The sequence below is a fragment of the Anguilla anguilla genome, chromosome 4 (assembly GCF_013347855.1).
Source record: "Anguilla anguilla isolate fAngAng1 chromosome 4, fAngAng1.pri, whole genome shotgun sequence".
NCBI lineage: Eukaryota > Metazoa > Chordata > Actinopteri > Anguilliformes > Anguillidae > Anguilla > Anguilla anguilla.
Window position 1 is genome coordinate 65,413,671 of NC_049204.1, and position 20,625 is coordinate 65,434,295.

General features: G+C 51.8%; 3 protein-coding genes across 5 annotated transcripts in view; all 3 read right to left on the reverse strand.

Moving 5' to 3' along the window:
- Window positions 1–157: 157 nt before the first annotated feature.
- LOC118225540 (proproteinase E-like) lies at window positions 158–5,172 on the reverse strand. The gene is made up of 8 exons (XM_035414052.1): window positions 5,068–5,172; window positions 4,747–4,835; window positions 4,239–4,336; window positions 3,717–3,842; window positions 3,111–3,247; window positions 2,285–2,427; window positions 1,636–1,788; window positions 158–275 (listed from the first exon to the last, which is right to left on the reverse strand). The coding sequence occupies exons 1-8, from the start codon at window positions 5,105–5,107 to the stop codon at window positions 258–260; spliced, it is 804 nt and encodes a 267-aa protein (XP_035269943.1). The 5' UTR covers window positions 5,108–5,172; the 3' UTR covers window positions 158–257.
- A 1,357-nt stretch (window positions 5,173–6,529) lies between these two features.
- On the reverse strand, window positions 6,530–12,822 carry LOC118225536 (alanine aminotransferase 2-like). The gene is made up of 11 exons (XM_035414046.1): window positions 12,436–12,822; window positions 11,838–11,918; window positions 11,323–11,431; window positions 10,914–11,047; window positions 10,401–10,644; window positions 9,967–10,046; window positions 9,333–9,469; window positions 8,396–8,573; window positions 7,615–7,770; window positions 7,052–7,164; window positions 6,530–6,722 (listed from the first exon to the last, which is right to left on the reverse strand). Exons 1-11 carry the CDS (start codon window positions 12,622–12,624, stop codon window positions 6,632–6,634), a joined length of 1,512 nt encoding a protein of 503 aa, XP_035269937.1. The 5' UTR covers window positions 12,625–12,822; the 3' UTR covers window positions 6,530–6,631.
- A 1,352-nt stretch (window positions 12,823–14,174) lies between these two features.
- si:ch211-221n20.8 (neurogenic locus notch homolog protein 1) overlaps window positions 14,175–20,625 on the reverse strand; it is a 13,433-nt gene continuing 6,982 nt past the window's right edge. For all 3 annotated transcript variants that reach the window (XM_035414045.1, XM_035414044.1, XM_035414042.1), the window contains 14 exons: window positions 20,536–20,625; window positions 20,024–20,146; window positions 19,456–19,578; window positions 18,889–19,011; window positions 18,379–18,504; window positions 17,928–18,056; window positions 17,621–17,713; window positions 17,287–17,382; window positions 16,972–17,067; window positions 16,565–16,660; window positions 16,079–16,180; window positions 15,617–15,722; window positions 15,257–15,373; window positions 14,175–14,864 (listed from right to left, as the gene is read on the reverse strand). The exon at window positions 20,536–20,625 is cut by the window's right edge and continues 33 nt beyond it. In XM_035414045.1, the coding sequence (XP_035269936.1) occupies window positions 14,786–14,864; window positions 15,257–15,373; window positions 15,617–15,722; window positions 16,079–16,180; window positions 16,565–16,660; window positions 16,972–17,067; window positions 17,287–17,382; window positions 17,621–17,713; window positions 17,928–18,056; window positions 18,379–18,504; window positions 18,889–19,011; window positions 19,456–19,578; window positions 20,024–20,146; window positions 20,536–20,625 (1,499 nt within the window). In that variant the 3' untranslated portion in view covers window positions 14,175–14,785. The remainder of the gene's footprint in view (window positions 14,865–15,256; window positions 15,374–15,616; window positions 15,723–16,078; window positions 16,181–16,564; window positions 16,661–16,971; window positions 17,068–17,286; window positions 17,383–17,620; window positions 17,714–17,927; window positions 18,057–18,378; window positions 18,505–18,888; window positions 19,012–19,455; window positions 19,579–20,023; window positions 20,147–20,535) is intronic.

Consider the following 20,625-nt stretch of genomic DNA (forward strand, 5'->3'; position numbering starts at 1 on the left):
AAATCTGAATCTGAATTTAGTTCCTTCGTAAAATAGGAATTGAGAATTTTTCTCAATTCTCCAAAAGCTGAGAGGAGAGAAGGCTATGAAACAAACCATTTACAATCTGTCAAAAATATATATTTATCAGAAGAATAAGAGGCTTGTTTGACACATCAAGGATTTAAACTTTATTTTCCACTGATTTATTTAATGCCTTTTAGGGCATAACATGTGGTCTTCGGAGGGAAAACTGCAGGTGTTACTGTCATGGAACCTCAGTTGTAGAGCATTGTCTAAAAAGACAAGAAACAGCTGTGATTTTTCTGGCTATGTCAGCAAGGTATTAATAAAATTAGTTACTACTCGTGTCTTTCAGGTTATGTCACGACAAGAAAATAAGGTACTACACAAGTCTTTCAAGTTATGTCATGACAAGAAAATAAGGTACTACACAAGTCTTTCAAGTTATGTCATGACAAGAAAATAAGGTACTACACAAGTCTTTCAGGTTGTGTCATGACAAGAAAATAAGGTGCTACACAAGTCTTTCAGGTTATGTCACGACAAGAAAATAAGGTACTACACATGTCTTTCAGGTTATGTCATGACAAGAAAATAGGGTACTATACATGTCTTTCAGGTTATGTCACGACAAGAAAATAAGGTACTACACAAGTCTTTCAAGTTATGTCATGACAAGAAAATAAGGTACTACACAAGTCTTTCAAGTTATGTCATGACAAGAAAATAAGGTACTATACAAGTCTTTCAAGTTATGTCATGACAAGAAAATAAGGTACTACACTTGTCTTTCAAGTTATGTCATGACAAGAAAATAAGGTACTACACAAGTCTTTCAAGTTATGTCATGACAAGAAAATAAGGTACTACACATGTCCAGTGTATAAATACAGCTTGGGGTGGCAGATCCACCCAGTTGAGGGGTCTGCTGAGCAAACACCATGCCAGTACAGCTCCTAGAGCTGCTCGGAGTTTCACCAGGTTGTCTCAGAAAGCGTTAGCAGCTTAGCGCACTGCTAGCAGGTGTATAGAGGGGCCTTGGGTAATGGGGGGAGGGGAGGGGTGGGGGGGATGCGACTCACGTCACTGATCCACTGGCTGAAGGAGGACGTGCGAGTGAAGACGGTGGGCTTCTGGGTAATGGGGGGGGGGAGGGGAGGGGAGGGGAGGGGGAGGGGAGGGGGGGGTGCGACTCACGTCACTGATCCACTGGCTGAAGGAGGACGTGCGGGTGAAGACAGTGGGCTTCTGGGTAATGGGGGGGGGGAGGGGAGGGGAGGGGAGGGCGGATGCGACTCACGTCACTGATCCACTGGCTGAAGGAGGACGTGCGGGTGAAGACGGTGGGCTTCTGGGTAATGGGGGGGGGGGGGGGGGGGGGGAGGGGAGGGGAGGGGGGGGTGCGACTCACGTCACTGATCCACTGGCTGAAGGAGGACGTGCGGGTGAAGACGGTGGGCTTCTGGGTAATGGGGGGGGGGGGGGGGGGGGGGAGGGGAGGGGAGGGGGGGGTGCGACTCACGTCACTGATCCACTGGCTGAAGGAGGACGTGCGGGTGAAGACGGTGGGCTTCTGGGTAATGGGGGGGGGGGGGGGGGGGGGAGGGGAGGGGAGGGGGGGGTGCGACTCACGTCACTGATCCACTGGCTGAAGGAGGACGTGCGGGTGAAGACGGTGGGCTTCTGGATGGTGTTGCAGCCGCGGGACGAGACGAAGCTGGTCACTCCCTGGACGTACCACCTGCCATCCCTGCCCTGACAGTTCAGAGGCCCTCCTGAGTCTCCCTACAGAGAGAGAGAGAGAGAGAGAAGGGGAAATAGAGAGAGCGAGAGAGAGAGAGAGATGCAAAGAATGCAGTGAAGGGGGGAGAGGGAACATGACGAGGAAGGAGGACAGATTTCTGTCTGACAGGAGAGACCCAACATAAACATAAAAAAACCCAGGTTGGAAAGAGAGCGAGCGATGGTGATTATTGTGACAGGGATGGTGATGATGATGATGATGATGATGATGATGACAATGGTGGTGATGATGGTGATGAAGGATGAAAGTGCACCCCCCGTCCAGTGAAAATCAGCCCACAGCCCCGCCCCAGGATTTTGACACCATGCGTAACATTCCCCCCTGTCTGAGCGGTGAGGGTTATTCCCGGGTTGGGTTCCCGTGCGACGGCAGGATTAGCGTTCCTGGAAAGCCAGCCGGGAGAGGAGAGGAGAGGAGCAGGGGTGGGGGTACGGGGGGGGCTAGGGGGGGGGCGCTTTTTGGAAAAGCGGGACTCACGTTGCAGCCGGAGCGGATGTCCCCCCCGGCGCACACCATGCTGGGCTTGACGGTGCTGCCCCACCAGTCGGACCGGCTACACACGGGGTGGTCCACCACCGGCAGCAGGGCCTGCTGGAGCTTGGAGGCGATGGGACCGCCGGCTTTTCCGGACACACAAAAAAAACGGAGAAAGCGCTCAGCCTCTCTGGACGCGAGCCGAACCCGCTATAGACAACCCGTGAGAGCCCAGAACCCAGGCATACCCGTAAAGAGCCCGGAGCCCAGGCATACCTGTGGGAGCCTGGTTCTGTCGCTCTCAGTGCAAGTCAACCACACAGTACTGTAAAGCCCAAACAAACAACATCCTACACGCAACCACATAGAACACCCTGAGAGGAGCCAGCTGGTCTGAGGGCTAGTTACCCAGGAGAGAGCACAGGTGAACTCGTCAGGCTACGGCAATTCACTCGAAACCCATGGGCGCAGATCCCAGGGGGAATGGGGGACACACCCCTATTGCAACCCCAATATCCTAAATAAAATTTCCTGTTTGTTTATACCACCAACCTCACCCACATACCAATCCGCCTCCCCCCTCCTCCCCCAGCTCCCCACACCCCCTCCGAAGTTGAAACGAGATCTACTGTACATCCTTTGCTCAAAACTGCAGTCGAACGCATCAAGTGCGACCCGACCGGAAGTGCAGCACAGCCGAACGCTGGGGGCACTAAGAAAAACCATCCGGCACCTTCTAATGCCGGTAAGCCTACGGTGAATGCTGTAAACGTTTGACTTGCGGTAAGTTTCGGGGTTGGGGGTGGTGGGGGGGGGGGGCGATGCTTACTGTACAGCCTGCCCCAGCCGGTGATGTAACAGGGCTCGTTGTGAGCCACCAGGTCCCCGGCCGGCGGCACGCAGGCCAGCTGCACCTTGTCGTTGATGAAGGCGCTGGAGGCCAGCTTCACCAGGGCCACGTCGTCGCTGGAAGGTGGGGAAAGTAAATAAATCCATTTTTCTTTTCTTTTTAAAAAAAAATCTCCTTACTCTTTGTAACTAAACGACAGCACTGTTCGTTTCATTTTTCTCGTTCGCGTTGCCTGCTTTGTCTTATACTCGGTGATCTATATACGCTCTTTTTCTTTTTTTCATTGAACACGGATTCCAGCTACACGATCAGGGGCGTCACCAGGGATTTTGGGCCCCACGCACTGGGCCCCAGCACCCCATCCCTGGGGCACTCTTATACAATCCAACAGTTACCAAACCGATCTGTGTGAATGCTCTCAACAACATCAGCCACAGTACAATTTCACAGCCTCCGGGCGTGAAGCCCCCCTCCTTTCTTCGCCGATTAAAGAGGCGCCCAAAAAGCCGCGCCCGTTCCCCCTTCACGCCGTCCTCCAGGTGTGGGGGGGGGGGCGCGCTCGTGGGACAGGTAACGGGGCCTCACCCGCAGGCCACGCAGTTATCGTTCCAGCCGGGGTGCACGAGGATCTTCGACACCTCCCGAATCTGCTCGTTATTCTCCTCCCTGGTCAGGTCGTACTCTCCCAGAACCACGCGATACTTGCGAGACCTGTCACGGGGGGGGGGGGGGGGGGCGGTTATTTCCAAACTTTAAACTTGTAAGTTTAAATTTCACACACGACGAGTGCAATCCATCACATGTAGCAGTGAGACTCAATGGGTGTAAATCTCAACAAACAGAAAATTTCTTTATGATTTCTTTTGGGGGGGGGACAGTACTACCTACAACAAGATAATAAGGGGGGGAGGTGACCATTTTGTGTCGGTACAGGTACAGGTACAGGTGGGCTAGGTAATGTGCGTTCACCGAGCTTCCTGCTGCGTGGCATTTGTTCTTCACATGTCCCTGTCCTTGTATTGGTCTTGGTGTCATTTCACGGAAGGGGATTGGGGGATTGGGGGACTGGGTTGGTGGGTGGGGGGGGGGGGTTTGGTTCGAACTCACGAAATGCAGTGCCCCGCAGTCAGGACCCAGTTGGGGGCGATGAGCGTGCCCCCACAGGTGTGCCGGTAGGTGCCAGAACTCAGGTACTGCAGGGAAATCTGGAGAGGACACACGACGTAAACATGAACTTCCTTTCAGCGCGGAGACCGCCGCTGTGCGCCGCTCGCTTAGGAGACGCATCCCCTCTGAGCTGGTGAAGAACGGCGGCGAGAACATTAGTCACGAAGTCGAGCTGCCTCCTGTCTGCTCACGGTTAGCCCACAACAGCAGGGTTCCTCCCCCGGCCCAGACCACAACACCCGGGTTTACGAATGCAGGCCACTGGCAGCCAGCACAGACTGGCAGAGCATGCAACAGGCCAGGTTAAAAAAGCTTAAATATTAAACGCTAAACAAATAGATCTGAAGCTAATGCAAGATGGCCGATGTGCGACACTGATGTACGGTAAATGGTGAGCAGTCAAAAACCCGCTGCTTATGCAGAACGGACAAAATGGCCGCCCTCCTACCTGCCAGGGCCAGCTGTAGGGGCGAGCGTCGACCCCGTTCACCACCCGGCTCGGGTTGGGCTTGTAGGTGGGCACCCCGCACCCGTAGGCTGGAACACACACACACACAGGTACAGGTGTTTTAATCTCGGGGTGGAACTTCGGGGTGGAACCTTGGGTGGACGATTCCGTATTCAAGCAGTTCAACGCCCCTTTAAAACACGCCTCAGGTCTATACCCCTGACGATTCGCATTGCAAGTCTATGGAAAAGAGCATCTGCTAAATTAATGTACATAAACATAAATGCAGTTTTTAAAAAATATAATTTGTCGAATACTCACCGGTGGCCGCCAGAAGCAGAACAAGACCAAGTTTCATCATATTTCCTCCGACGATGTCCGTGGGACTCCGACCCCTTATATCCCTCGATGTCGGCCCTGGGCTGTTATCAGGAGCCCTGGTGCTAATATTAGCTGGGAACACCTGCCTGTTTGCCCAGGTGCTCTTTGCATTGGGCAAGCACTGGCCACAGTCTTTAAACTATAAAGCCTAAAACGCACAGAAGCCATGCTGCCATGCTACCAATGCTACCAATGCCAATGGCTGCACCTCCTGGGACAGCTGACTTTCAGCTGGAAGAGGTGTCATGATCCCGCATGAAGCTACCTGACCTCTGACCTCTGACCTCTGGACCAAACTGACAAACGTCGAGATTGTGAATTACAATTTTTAGCAATGTGACACATGCAGCATGTGTCGTTTTCTGATATTTTGTGTCCACATGAATTTTAATTCACACACTTTTGTAGGTGTGCTTGGCTTGTGATCGTAACGATGAACAGCAGCACAGAAATTAAGGGCAGCTTTCCAGCGATTTAAAAGAGCAGGTGTTTCAGGCTCAGGGAATCAGACTTCAGTGTTAGTGTTCTCACCCGATTAGGTGAAGACATGTTTGAGTTGGCTTATTGTCAGAAGCACGGTCCTTGAAAGAAGCAGTCGACATACGGTAACGTGCAACGTTCATGTTCGCTGCGCTCAAGGCAATAAACAAAAACTGGAAAAAGCACAGTGCAACTATTCTGGTTATTATAATAGTGCATCATTTACCCAGCATGCTGTTGCCCTACTTTGTACCAACCAGGTCATTCTCAAAATAAAATTCCCCGGAACAAAATTAGATTTGCACGGTGGAACAAGCGCTTGCCACAGCGGCTGTGTTGGTTGCCACAAGTTTCAGTTTGGGTGCACGGCTAAGTCGATCCAGTGGCTTATCTTGGTAATAAAAGCCGCTCTCTGGTTTGTGGTTATGCACCTGTTCACCTGTACCAGGAACACCTGTCCTCTGATTCTCTTCCAGCGAAACATACAAGGTATTCTGAACATGCATCAGTAATTCTGTGGCTTGTTTATTTATTTTATTTTATTTTTATTTTTTACAGCTTTATCCTCAACCAATATGTGATTCTTAACTGAACATTCTAATGCTGATGTAACAATCGCCAATTACTGCCAGCAAATGAAGGCAATGGAGTCCTAGAACACTGACTTACAATTTGGAAGAGACCCACTTCCAAAAAAACCTGCTCTTCAAAGGGCAAATGGCTGAGAGGGGGAAGTGTCCGTGATTCGCTCATCGACAATTTTTATGAAAGACAATCTGCAAATGTGCGAGTGTATGTCGCAGAGATTCGAACGCTGAAGATTTTGTGAATCCCCACCTAAAATAATGAAATGAATAACCACCTGACAATCAACTTGCGACTGTAAAAAAAAAAAAAAAAAAAAAGTTTCGCCCAAAAAGGATCAGGTGAAGGTTGGATTTATTAGTTTTTCTGGTTTATTAGAGCAGGGGAGCCATTTCCTTGCGGGGAGAAATGGCAGGAGGTCAGGAGAAACGGCAGGAGGTCAGGAAAACGCTCTCATAAACCTGAGGTGGAACCTCTTCAGACGACCCAAAGCGTCCTCCAGAACCTCAGGGCACGCCATCACATGCAACCTGAGAGGTGACCAGCAGAGGGCGCTCACCAGACAGACCAGCAACGAGAACGATCAAACATAAAATTGAGACAGGCCTCGCAATCACATAACATCTGATAAGACATTTTCTTTTTCTTTTTTAAATAGCATTTTGCACGACACATTGTTTACGCTTGTACCACAGTACCAGGCTTTAGTGTAGAGGAATTCTGGGGACTTACAGTGAGATTGTGTATAAACATGCAGGGCATGAAAAGGTGTTATGGGTTGAAACAGACTCTGCTTTTGTGACCCAGATACTTGGGGGGAAGGGGGAGGGGGGAGGGGAGGGTGAGTGTGGGAACACACCTGATGTGGTAAGTGCCTTCCCTTTGCCCAAACTCGCACCCAGGTCCAACAAACAACCCTTCCTCCTCCAGCAGCTGCCTAGAGTACAGCAGGTCTGCCTCAACTCCAGCTGACTAGTGGGGGGAGGGGGGGAGAGAGAGACGGAAAGAGAGGGAGAGAGAGGGAGAGAGAGAGAGAGGGAGGGAGAGAGAGAGTGAATATACTGCGATGGACTAAATCAGTCTGGTCTTGCTTTATTTACATACTGTAAATACACACATAATGTATACATAACAATACGTACAATATGAACATACAAATATATATACACACAGACATAAAAACATGCATGCATACATACACTCACATACTGTATATCTATGTACAGTCACACATGCAAACATGCACACACACACACATCCACACACACACACACGCACACACACACACACACACACACACACACACGCACACACACACGCACACACACACACACATTGCACACAGACACACACACACGCACACACGCACACACGCACACACACACACACACACACAGTGATTTCGGGGGGTGCTGTGCTCACCCTGGCCTGCTCCACTGCTGCCGTGGGGAGGTGCAGACGGGGGAAGAGGTAATGCCCCCCCGCGCCCGTCTGGCAGCTGACCCCCGGCAGAGAGTCCAGAACCTCCCGGGCCCGGCGGACATTCCCAATCAGTGCGTCCCGTTGGGTCTGGACTTCCTGGCGGCGGGGGGGGTCATGACAGATTTACGACCTGGTCTTCATTTGGGGCGAGTTCCATTTACTCTGTTCCTAGGACCTCTGCACTTACATGACATTCTTTTAGTATACAGGCTTCCAAACTTTTCTCGTACAGGGACCCCCCCCCCACCCACCCCACCCCCCAGCCAGGCTCAAAGGCATCCTGGGCCCCCCCCATCATCAAGTTAATAAAAGTAATACTTTTTTTTTAAGGCTTTTTTAAGGCAAAAAATATTTCAATATTTCAATATAATATTTCAAATTTCTATATATAGTCAATGCATATCAAGTCTTTGTCAGGGACCCCCTGCAGTACCTTTAAGGGCCTCTGGACCCCCTGCAGTACCTTGTACCAGTACTCTGGAGCCCCTACTGAAAACCCAGGATTCAGCAGGTGCTCTGGTCCAGAGAGACTTACATTTTGCACAGAAGCAAGTCTCAAACAGCTGCAGCTGCAGGGCTGTGGTGCACACGAGCCATCTATTCATAGCTGCGTTTAACAGACTTAGCATCCTGTGATGCTATGTAAAAATGATTTCCTGTTAGCTGAGCTCTGTTTTGTTTCGGGGGGTGGGGCGGGCGGGCGGGCGGGGGGGGTGCTGACCTTCGCGTATGTGGCGTGGGAGGGGTCCCCGGGGCGCGGGGGACAGGCCATGAGGTCCAGGGCGATCTGACCCGGGACGGGGGGGCATATGTCCACGGAGAGCAGAGTCTGCTGAAACGTAGAGATCACCGCGGGGTCCACGTTGAGCACTTCCATGTACCCAGCACGCAGGCCGCCCCTGCACCAGGAGAAGAGTCGCGAGCGCACACCGATTCACTGACTCACTGCTTTACCGACTCACTGCCTCCCTCACTCTCTGCTGGCTTGTGATTCACTGACTCACTGCTTTACCGACTCACTGCCTCCCTCACTCTCTGCTGGCTTGTTTCACTGATTCACTGACTCACTGCTTTACCGACTCACTGCCTCCCTCATTCTCTGCTGGCTTGTTTCACTGATTCACTGACTCACTGCTTTACCGACTCACTGCCTCACTCACTCTCTGCTGGCTTGTTTCACTGATTCACTGATTCAGTTTCTCTGCTGGTTTGTTTCACTGATTCACTGATTCAGTTTCTAGTGCTGGCTTGATTCACCAATTCACTGCTTTGCTAATTCAATGATACACAGATTTCACTGTATCTCTGCTTCATCGTATTACTGATTCACTGCGTCATTGATTCACTGCGTCAGTCATTCACAGATGGACTGTTAGTTTGTTTTACTGTTTCTTTTTACATTTTGCAGACTTACACAACATTTTACAGAGCACTTTCCATTGCATCCATTTATACTGCTGGATATATACTGAAGCAATGCAGGTTAAGTACCTTTGCTCAAGGGTACAACAGCAGTGTCCAAGTCGGGAATTGAGCCAGTGACCTTTCAGTTACGAGACCAGTTTCTTACCCATAATACTACACTGCCGCCCCAGTTCAGAGAATTGGTAATTTTTTTTAAAGGGTGTTAACCAGCACAGGGGGCAATGGAAACTCACTCTCCCATGAGCCCCCTGGAGATGGAGTGGAGGGAGATCAGCTCAATCGCGTCTGAGAACTGAGGCCCCATCTCAAACAGCACCTTCCTGTAGGACACAAATTCAGAGCCCTCCCCGTGCACACTGTCCTGATCGACCTGGAGAGAGGGGGGGGGGAGAGAGAGAGAGAGAGAGAGAGAGAGAGGGAGAGAGGGAGAGGGAGGGAGAGAGAGAGAGAGAGAGAGAGAGAGGGAGGGGGGGGGGGGAGAGAGAGAGAGAGGGGGGGGAGAGAGAGAGAGAGAGAGAGAGGGAGAGAGGTGGAGAGAGAGAGAGAGCGAGATAGAGAGGGAGAGAGGTGGAGAGAGAGAGAGAGAGAGAGAATATTTAAGCTGGTGTATTGGAACCAATTAAATACTCTCAAAAAGTGCAAACCCCGACTTCTGGTCATATTGGCAGGCTCAATTACACCAGGCAAGATCAACAGAGCACAAAAAAGTATTTGAATCCAAAAGACCCAGGTCTGGCCATAATGTGAGGCCTCAGCTTTGTTTTGTGGAGAGCAATAGAGTGAAGATGAAAGAAGTGATGGACAGACAGGAAACCAATTCACCCAGTGTTGGGCTCCACTGCAGAAAAAACCGTAATACACAATCACCTCATTCACCACAAGGATGAGCCTTTCTTCAGCAGCCAATCGGATCACCTGCTCGATTGACTCCTTGCTCTGCACATGACCTTGGGGAAACAGAGCATGAATTCACTTATAACTTGCTGGAGTGAGCTCTGGACCATATTTTTTTGTGTCTTCAAATTTTTTTACTTCTGAAGAACAACACGGATATCAATGTCTTTTCCCATCTAGGGCATTTTGTGTCAGTGGGATGTTTAGTTGCCAACAGGTGTCCCTTCCAGAAATAGATGATTACCATTTGTTTTTATGTTATCATTTAATTTTTCCGTGAGTATATGTCAGTGCCCTCCAGGCATAAACTGTGTGTTTATGAAATGTATAAATCATGGATTAATCAATAAGTGAGCCAGCACGGGCACACGCAGGTAACTGGTGAAATGTCAGAATGCTGTACACACCTGTGGGATTCCCTGGGTTGACGACGTACAGCACTCTGGGGTCACAGTGCCCCCGAGAGGCTCGGAGGACCCGGCGCACCTCGTCCACCCGCAGCGCCCAGCCCTGCTCCTCGCACAGGTGATAGGGCACCGGGGCCACGCCCACCGCTGCCAGCGCCATGGCGACGGTGTAACAGGCAGGCGCCGGGGTCAGAACGCCAGTCCGGGACACGCCCTCACCCTGGGCTAGCAGGCTCAGGACCAGCTGGCAGGAGTGACAGCAAGACGACAATACAGACACAACTCGGGAGCAGGGGCGTGTCCAAAAGGGGCCTGCTCTCCCCTGGAATTTGACTGGCTACCCAAAGTGCCACTCCTGTTTCCCCCCCCTAAAATAGCACATTATAATTGGCTAATATAACAGTTGGTGATAGTGTGCCTCCCCCCTGCCCCAAATTGAGTCTGTGGCCCTCTGCTGGCCACACCATGAAGAAATTTCAGGTGACCCCGCCCCCCCCCCCCCCCCCCGCTCACCGTGAGGGCTCGCTGGGAGCCCAAGGAGATGAAGATGTTTTCGGGGAGAGAGGCCACGCCCCCGTCCCGTCGCGTGATAAACTCTGCCACACTGCGCCGGACGTGAGGGAGACCGCACGAGTGTGTGTATGACCCTGAATACCCACACACACACACACACACACACACACACGCAAACACATACACACATGCACACACACACATATACAGACACATACACACATGCACACACACATATACAGACACATACACACATGCGCACACAAAATTACATTCATGTGCAAACACACCATGCACAATGATACAGTTAGACACATGCACACATACATTCATAGACACATGATTTGCACTGTACATTTTCATACACGCACTCACACACACACACACACACACACTCACACTTCCTTACCCAAGCTGCCACCCTCACATTCTCCCAGCAGCCTCTGGGCCCTCTGTCGTGCGTCAACAGGCAGTCTGTCACTGTGGAGGAGCTCAGGGTGCAGGCAGGCAGCAAGGACCTGAGCCAGACAGACAGACAGACAGGCAGAGAGACAGGCAGGCAGGCAGGCAGGCAGACAGGCAGACAGACAGGCAGAGAGACAGGCAGGCAGGCAGGCAGGCAGGCAGGCAGACAGGCAGGCAGACAGGCAGACAGACAGGCAGGCAGGCAGGCAGGCAGACAGGCAGGCAGACAGGCAGAGAGACAGGCAGGCAGGCAGACAGGCGGACAGACAGGCAGAGAGACAGACAGACAGACAGATGGGCAGAGAGACAGACAGACGGGCAGAGAGACAGACAGGCATGCAGACAGACAGACAGATAGACAGACAGGCAGGCAGGCAGGCAGACACTGACTTTAATTTGAGGGAAAGGAATTTACAAGAAATGTGCTGTTCCGAGGATTAAGGCTTGAATAAGACCGACCTGCCGGACGAAGGAGAGGGGTTTTATGCCTGTGCTGTGTGCGTCACCCCAGCAGATATCAATCAACTCCTTCTCTGAACCCTGCATAGCAGAGGACAATATTAATGCATTGCTGTAACATTATGTCAAAGTGATAATTAATCATTTAATACAAGGCAAAAAATAAATGAAAAAAGGAACAGTAATTAACATTAAATGATCTGTCCACATATGCAGTTTCTATACGCACACACCTTCCCCTGCAATGTAATGCATGCAAGACAAGCACACTATAGCAAGTCAAAGATGCTGCACAGCATGTAGCCTAAAATGCAATGCATCACTGGAGCTGCGCAAGCGAAAGCAGCTGGCACTGCAGTAAGTGCACGCTGAGTTATGAGCAGCCTGCTCCACACACAGCCCTGGCAGTGGGTGCAGTCTCCAGAAGAGACTCTTACAGCTCAGGGCAGCCTCCAAATAATGCGTTCAGAGAGGCCCCCCCCCCAAAAAAAAACCTCTCGCCTGCTTGTGGGTGGTGGAACACCTCCTGCACCCTACATCGCCCCCGTATCGCCCCCTGTACCCGCTCACTTGGCCCCCGCCCGCCGTGGCGTCTCACCTGCGCGCCCCCGTGCCTGATCTGGGCAGCCCGTCCCAGCGCGGCGTCCCGCTGGCTCGCCCGGATCTCCCTCACCCTCGGGTCCAGCTCCGTTCGGGAGCGGGCACCGTCCTCCGCCCCCCCGTCCCGAAACGCCGCGCCCGCGGCCCGCCTCTCGGGGGAGCCGCCGCCGCCGCCCCCGTCTCCCATTGCCCCCCGTCACCCCCCGAAAACCCTCGGCCTCCAGGCGTCCCGCTTGGGAATCTCCGGTCCTCGTGGGGCTGCTGCCCTGCTGGGGTCTGTGTTGGAGGGAACACCGAAACGGCCCGAGGGGTTCGCTTCTCTTAGAAACCGGGCGTTACCGTCCTCATTTAATTTTTCTCTTACCTCCTCCCTTAAGTACCCTCGCTCTGTTTGTCTTGGACCAGTCAACGCCAGTCGGGCCTTCCACCGGGGACACTGATTAACACGTCTGTGATTCCCATTGGTGCCCGAAGGCGTAAGAATCACACGGTGGGAACACGACATCAAGACCTTCTACCCGAGCAGGTAAACGTGCCACTCATCTGGGAATCTGGCACATCATTATCTCATTACCGCTCAGTGCGCCTGCCCACGCCTCACACGCCTCCTGCGTTTGGTAAATGGACTGCATTTATATAGCGCTTTTATCCAAAACACTTTCTCATCCAGACACTTCGACACGCCCAGGGCGGGGCTTGAACCGGCAACCCTCCGACTGCCAGACAATCGGTCTTACCTCCTGAGCTATGTCGCATTTCAGAGTATATTATTCCCGGTCCACCACATTCATCAGATCACATCTCCAGTTATTTACACACACATGCATACAATGCTGTCTGTCAGTCCCTAATGTGGGCGTTGGTCTTGGCCTGGTTCCCGCCGGGACCCAAGGGTAGCGTTCGCGCGACGCGGAAACAGACGGTGTCTGGGACATCTTGTTGATCCCGCGCCTCCAGGCCAGGAGTGTTTGGTGGGGTGGAAAGGCGGGGAGACGGGGAGGGCTGTCCCGTGGCCTGAAGTTCGGCCGGGGCCATTATGCCATCTTTAGGACGCTCAAAGTCCAGAGGCGGTCAAAATTGTACCTTACGAGACAATGAGTAACCGCTCCGAGAAGTGATGCGTCCCAGAGCAAGTGCCGCAGACTGCAATGAATAAACCACCGGCATTAACCATTGGACGGTCAGCTAAGTTCAGGAGTATAACTGATTACAGTGTTTTTTATGATGCTGAATCACAAGGACACATCGGTGGACGGCTTCTTTCTCCAGAGCACTGGGGTCGTCCACCGCTTTTGTCTGGACGACAGGATCACTGGCGGCCATCTTACACCGCAGCCTGAAGACCTGCTTCCTGGCTCACTTCCTGTTCTCACCTCCATGTTACAGTTATTTTAGAACCACTGCAGCATGGATAGTTTTGTACTGTAATTCTAAGTTGATATAACTGAACTTCCAATTATTACTTTATGATACACATGCGCATGTAATATAATAAATATATATATATATATATAATGTGTTCAGTGTTCACATTTATTCTTCTGCTAAGTAATACTGATGAATGCTATTTAAAACTAGAAATGAAAAATATTTTATTTCTATAAATATTCCCAAATATTGCCGAGTGCCTCGGATCGATAACCACGGTGCTAAATCATGATTGCTCGTGATTTCACTTGCTTCATAACTGTTTTTCTGTTGTGAAACGTTCAGTTTGCTGAAAAAAAAGTAATGCACTTAAAAAAACAAGGATTTCATTTTATTTCGCTAATACTGGTTCTCAGGTGCAATGACCTTCATCGTAAATTACATACTTCCTTTCATCGTTACATTTACACAAGCAAACAAACAAAAAATTTCAGAACCTTTTTCTATGATAGTGTGTGAGAGGGTTCAATTACATCAAGCAGAATTAACCCTTTAAGGCATAAAATTTGCAAATATGTGACTACAATGTTCTTAACTGAACATTCTAATGCTGATGTCACAATCGGTGCTGCTAACTGAAAAGAATGGAGTTCTACAACACTGACTTGAACACTGGAAAAAAACCAAAAAAACCTACTCTCTCCAAAGGGTGAAGCATCCATTTTGTTTTCACTTAAGACTCAGAGAGGGAGCAGCTGTCTGGTTGGGCTGGGCTGGTTGATGTAACATGTCTGTGTTCAGCTTCACCAGAACGCTCATTTTGTCCAGATGGACAGAGAGCCTGTCGGGGTTCCCGCTAGTGGGCTCGATGCAGTGGAGGTCACACAGGGGTCACACAGAGGTCAGTGCTCTGTGACGTTGAGTAACAGCAGTACATATTTTTGGGGAGAGGTGGGTTTTTTTTTTTGGTGGTGGGGTGCTCATGTCCCCTTCTTCTTTGGGCACTGGACTCTGTAGCCCACCCGGTAGGCCAGCAGGTACACACGCACCTGGTTGATCCTGAAAACAGGAACAGAAAGCTTTACTTACTGATTTAAATGAACTACATGTTCCCAGATGCGTTACTAAAAACCCTGCGTGTGGCGCACATGTGTATGTGCATGTGAGGCAGACATGCATGTGTGTGTGTCCACGCTTGTGGGCATAAGTGTATGTGTGTGCTTGATTGTGTACTTGTGGTTGTGTGTGTGTTTGTGTGCACAAGTGTATGTGTGTGCTTGATTGTGTACTTGTGGTTTTGTGTATGTTTGTGTATTTAAGTGTATGTGTGCATCCCAGCTTGTGCACTTGCAGTCATATTGTGTGTGTGTGTGTGTGTGAGTGTGTGTGTGAGAGTAAGTGTGTGTGTGTGTGTGTTTGTGTGTGTGTGTGTACAAGCGGACACACGTTACCTGTACTTGGTACAGAGGTGGACGCCCAGGGGTCCACAGCGATCCACGTAGCTCTCCCTCACCCCCTTGCGCACGGCCCGCGCCATGCTGACCACCGTCGTCACCACCGGGCACGTCCTGAGACCAGCGCACGGAAGCAAACGCGGAAAATCTAGTTCATCGCTAATCCCAACAGTTAAAAATGAGAGATTTCATACACATCCCCATCAGGCACAATTACGACAGCACTAAGCTTCCAAGGTTCACTATCTTTATCTGCAACAGCAATTCCACCATAGATTGTTTACTCCCGCTTTCAGGTGTTTGTTGCACACAGGAAGTTTCAGTGCTGCCCCCCGGTGGCGGGAGGCCGGTACTCACAGTTTCTCACAGCGCAGGCCGGCTGTGCCCTCGGGACAGGTGCACTTGTTGTGAGGGCTGCAGGTGGCGCCGTGTTGGCACGGCGGCACGCAGGGCGTCATTACCGCTGAAATCAGAGCAAAATAAATCAATAAAATCGAGCACTGAGAGAGCTGCAGTCACAGGGAGGGGCTTCATACTCGCACACTCACCTCTTTCTCACACTCAGACTGTTCTCACAATTAACGACTTTGCACTTCTCTAGTCTCTCACTTATCTGTCTAAAACTCACCTGTCTGAAACTCACCTGTCTCACACCTGTATGTCTCTTACACATCTCACACCTGTCTGAAACTCCCCGGTCACACACCTGTCTCACCTGTCTGAAGCTCACCTGTCACACACCTGTCTGAAACTCACCTGTCTGAAACTCCTGTCTCACACCTGTCTGAAGCTCACCTGTCTCACCTGTCTGAAGCTCACCTGTCTCACAGAGGTTCCCGGTGAATCCACTGGTGCAGCGACACCTGTTGAGCCCCACACACACTCCGCCATTCTTACACCCTGTCTGGCAGCGCACCGGCTCTAAGAGAAAGACAGGAACACACACGCACACACACACACACACGTGCACACACACACACACACACACACACACACGTGCACACACACACACACACACACACATCAGGCTGAGCTCTCACTGTGCTAATGATAAACATGCACTTTTTACAGCGGAAAAATGACAAACAAACAGGAAATTCAAACTAAACCGAAATTCAAATTCAAATTTTAAATAACTAAACTAAATTTAACTAAAGGGATCCCTAATTTTCTACACTTTAGCATACGAACGGACAGACAAAGAGACAGACCTGGCCAAAACCAACATCCTCAGTATGTGAACTACTTCAGTGTACATGCAGACCTCAGGTCTACCAGCAGATGGCGCTGTCGCGTTCTCGTTACCTATCTGACACCGAGCGCCCTGCCATCCCCCGCTGCAGGTGCACTTGTTGACATCGACACACCTGCCTCCGCTCTGACAGGGTGGCGTGCAGAGGGCTGAACAGGGAGGCAGAGAGGGGAGCAAAATCATTTGCTTGCACCATTAACACAGCCAGACAAATAATTAGATTAAGCTGTGGTTACTGGGTGAAGAGAAACCTACTCCCTTCAACCGTTCCATTAATTTTTTGTGTCAAGACGTTACCATCAGGTGTGCAAACAACTTATTCATAATATCCAGGCATTGAAAACATGCAGGACAGTTAAAGAGTTGGAAAACTTAAAAGACTGCATGACAGCACTGGCGCAGAGTAAAACGCATCCCGTGATTTACATCTGGCGTTATGGCGCCCTCTGCTGGTACTCACGGGTTAGGCACTGAGGTCCAGTGTAGTCAGACGGGCACTGGCAGGTGCCAGGACCCACACAGCGGCCACCGCTAGCACAGGGAAGCTCACACACCGCTGAGAGAGAGCGAGAGAGAGGGAGAGGGAGAGGGAGAGGGAGAGGGAGAGGGAGAGGGAGAGGGAGAGAGAGAGAGAGAGAGAGAGAGGAGAGAGAGAGAGAGAGGAGAGACGAAGGGGAGAGAGTGAGAGGGAGCGAAGAGAGAGAGAACAGGTCAGGGGGATGAGTGAGGAGCGAGGTGAAGTTTTCGCAGTCTGCAGAGAGGGGGGGGGGGTTACCTGAGTGGCAGCCGGGTCCAGTCCAGCCAGGTGGGCACAGACACATGTTCCAGCGCATGCATGTACCGCCATGAGCACAGGGAGGAGAGCACATGGCTGCAACACACAAAACACACAGAGATCAACACACACACACGCACACACACACACACACACACACACACACACACACACACACACTCACACACACTCACACACACACACACACTCACACACGCACGCGCACACGCACGTGCACACGCACGTGCACATGCACACATGCACACACACATGCACACACACACACACACACACACACACACGCACACACACACGCACAGGATACAGGCCTCACCTGAGCAGCCAGGTCCAGGGTAGCCAGCAGGGCAGTCACAGGAGTTGGGGGCCACACACACCCCATAATTCTGACAGGGGGGGTCACACACAGCTGAGGGAGAGAGACACCTGGGTGAGCTCCAGAGTGAGACAGGACGGGGGGGGGGGGGGGGGGGTGAGGGGCACAGACGGGACAGAGGCAGGGTGTGAGGGTCACAGACAGGACAGAGGCGGGGCAGTGGGGCACAGACGGGACAGAGGCAGGGTGTGAGGGTCACAGACGGGACAGAGGCGGGGCAGTGGGGCAGTTTTCGGGGCAGACTCACGGGTGCACTGGGCGGGGGCGTCGCTGCGAGGTTGGTACCCCTCCCGGCAGGTGCAGTTGAAGGTGCCGGGGTGGTTGACGCACACCTGCTGGCAGCCGCCGCTGGTGAAGTCGGCGCATTCGTCCACGTCTGGGAGAGGGCCAACGGAAAAGACCATCAGCACCCCGTTCTCCTCTCTTTCACTCCTCCCCAGTTCCTCTTCCTCTACCTCTCCCTCTGCGTCTTACAGTCTGTCTGCTCTGGGTTTTCCTCATGGAAAACAACAGGCCCTGCATGTTTTCTTATGACATCATTTTCCTGTCTCTCTGTCACGGTTCCCCCCAGCCACGTTGTTCCGAGACACAGACTCGTTTGCACAGGACGGGGTGATTAATGACACCTCCATCGCCCTCTTCAACATCTTTTCCCCTCCTCTACCTCTCCTCCCCCCCCCCCTCGCTCCCTCTCTCACCCAGACAGCTCCTCTGGTCCTCGCCCAGCTCCCAGCCTGCCTTGCAGCTGCAGTGGACACGCCCCTCGGAACGCACGGCGCACGCGTGTGCACAGCCTCCGTTCCGCAGGTCACATGACGTGACATCTGGCGGGGGGGGGGGGGGGGGGCCAGGGTAAACAGGAAGTGGGGTAAAAACAGAGAGGGTCTCACTGTAGGAACTAACAGAGTGAGGTTTCACGACAGACACACAGACAATTAGTGCAACAAATGGAATTCCAGAGTAACATAATAATGATAAAATAGCTAAATAGAGGGAAGATAAGCAGATAGAGATGGATATAGGACGCACACGTATGCACACACTCACACACACATGTATGCACACACACGCACACACACACAAGTATGCGCACACATACAGGCACGCTCACAAGTACGCACACACACAAACACACACACGAGAATGCACACACACAAACACACGCACACACATACGCACACACACACACAGGTATGAGGGGGACATACTGACACAGGTGGTTTGGTCCAGGTCCAGGAGCAGAGGGTGGGGGCAGTGACAGATGTGCCCCCCAGGGGTGTTAGTGCAGCCATGGGAACAGCCCCCCCGCTGCAACTTACACTCATCAATATCTGAGGGGGGGGGGGGGGTTGGGGCACAACAGTGAGACTTACAGCAGACAACCGCAACGAAGACGCATCAACAACCAACGAACCAAAGAAAGTACTCCAGCCTAAAGTACACAAACCAAAACCAGTGTGCTGCTGACTGAGATCTGAATCCAGAGGATATAATGTGATACGTATGTTTGTCATGACTGTTTGATGTGTTTTGTACGTCTATGATAAGTGTCATATGTGTACCTGTATGTTTAATCTGTGTGTAATCTCTTGAACGGAACTGCCTAAGGATGCAAAATTAATTTCAGTGCAAACTGACAATAAAATGGTATCGTATCTTGTCGTATCGTATTTCAACCGACAGCCAGACCAGACGCAGTGGAGCTGGGGGGATATATGTCGGTGTGACGCACCGCAGAACTGACACGCAGCAACCGACGCGGGCGCAGTACTGACCCATGCAGCTGTGACCGTCGATGTGCAGCTGGTAACCAGGGAGACAGGAGCAGAAGAAGGAGCCGCGCGTGTTGGTGCAGTTCTGCTCGCACGTCCCGTTCTGCGACGAGCACTCATTCACATCTGGGGGGGGGGGGGGAGCAAGAGAACCCGTGTGACTGGAGTGACCTTCATATTAGGACCCCCATGACGGACCCCTGAGGTGAGGAACGCCTTTTTCGGGATGGTGATGAGGACGGCGTTTGGGGATTCTTGCTCGGATAAACATGCTGGCTATCAGGGCTGGAATCCGTTATTCAGAGCCCAATACTTCCATGGAAATTAAATCAAGCGTAACACGATGCACATATAACATTCTTTTTCCAGGCCTTCCCTGCAGCCGCTCTCAGGGTAGATGTGTTTTTGGCGGGACTCGATCTGGTTCGAATCAGCCGGCTGACCTGGCAAAAACTGCCGTTTCCGTAAAACGGTAAAACACGCACACGTTAAAACGCACACGAAGTAAAAGCTTGGCCTAAGTGTAACTATAAAAAAAGCGTACCATTCGTGGAGCGGTGGCGCCCCCTACCTGTGCAGTTGTGTCGGTCCAGAGAGAGCTGGTACCCGGGCTGGCACAGGCACCGGTAGCCCCCGAGCTGGTTGCCGCAGCCCTGCTGGCAGTCCCCGTTGTTCAGGGCACACTCGTCCACGTCTGCGGCCACGCCCACGCCCACCGGGCCCGCCCACCGGGCAGAAAGCAGTGGAGAGACGATGAGCACCACACCTCCGCAGTCAGCTGTCACTCAAGAGCTATCACCCAATCACGGACGAGCAAAGACCTACTATATCGCTGACTAGAGAAGGTCTATCGGTGAGCAGATAGGACCAAAAGACTGAACACATAGGGCCTCTGCTTAGACTCAGTACACCTGCTGTGTTATTTGCAGGGGAGTTTTTCTTCTCACCTCCATTTGAATTTTAGGACAGGACTTACAGGTTCTGTGGGTGGACGAGTTGGGGCAGGGCTACAGGTTCTGTGAGAGAACGGGTTGGGGCAGAGCTACAGGTTCTGCGGGAGAGAAGCTTCCAGAACTCACTCACCGAAGCAGGAGTAGCCGTCACCGGTGTAGCCCTGGTAGCACTGGCAGAAGTAGGAGCCCACGACGTTCCCGCAGCGAGCGTTGGGGTCGC

Excerpts from the sequence above, each read along its gene's own strand:
- LOC118225540 (XM_035414052.1), bottom strand. The coding sequence starts at position 5,107 with ATGATGAAACTTGGTCTTGTTCTGCTTCTGGCGGCCACCG. Across the intron at positions 4,836-5,067 it reads TCTGCTTCTGGCGGCCACCG|CCTACGGGTGCGGGGTGCCC; the intron begins GTGAGTATTCGA and ends TGTGTGTTCCAG. Across the intron at positions 3,248-3,716 it reads GATAACTGCGTGGCCTGCGG|CGACGACGTGGCCCTGGTGA; the intron begins GTGAGGCCCCGT and ends CCCACCTTCCAG.
- LOC118225536 (XM_035414046.1), bottom strand. The coding sequence starts at position 12,624 with ATGGGAGACGGGGGCGGCGGCGGCGGCTCCCCCGAGAGGCGGGCCGCG. Across the intron at positions 11,048-11,322 it reads ATGTGAGGGTGGCAGCTTGG|GGTCATACACACACTCGTGC; the intron begins GTAAGGAAGTGT and ends GTGGGTATTCAG. Across the intron at positions 7,771-8,395 it reads CCCACGCCACATACGCGAAG|GAAGTCCAGACCCAACGGGA; the intron begins GTCAGCACCCCC and ends CCCCGCCGCCAG.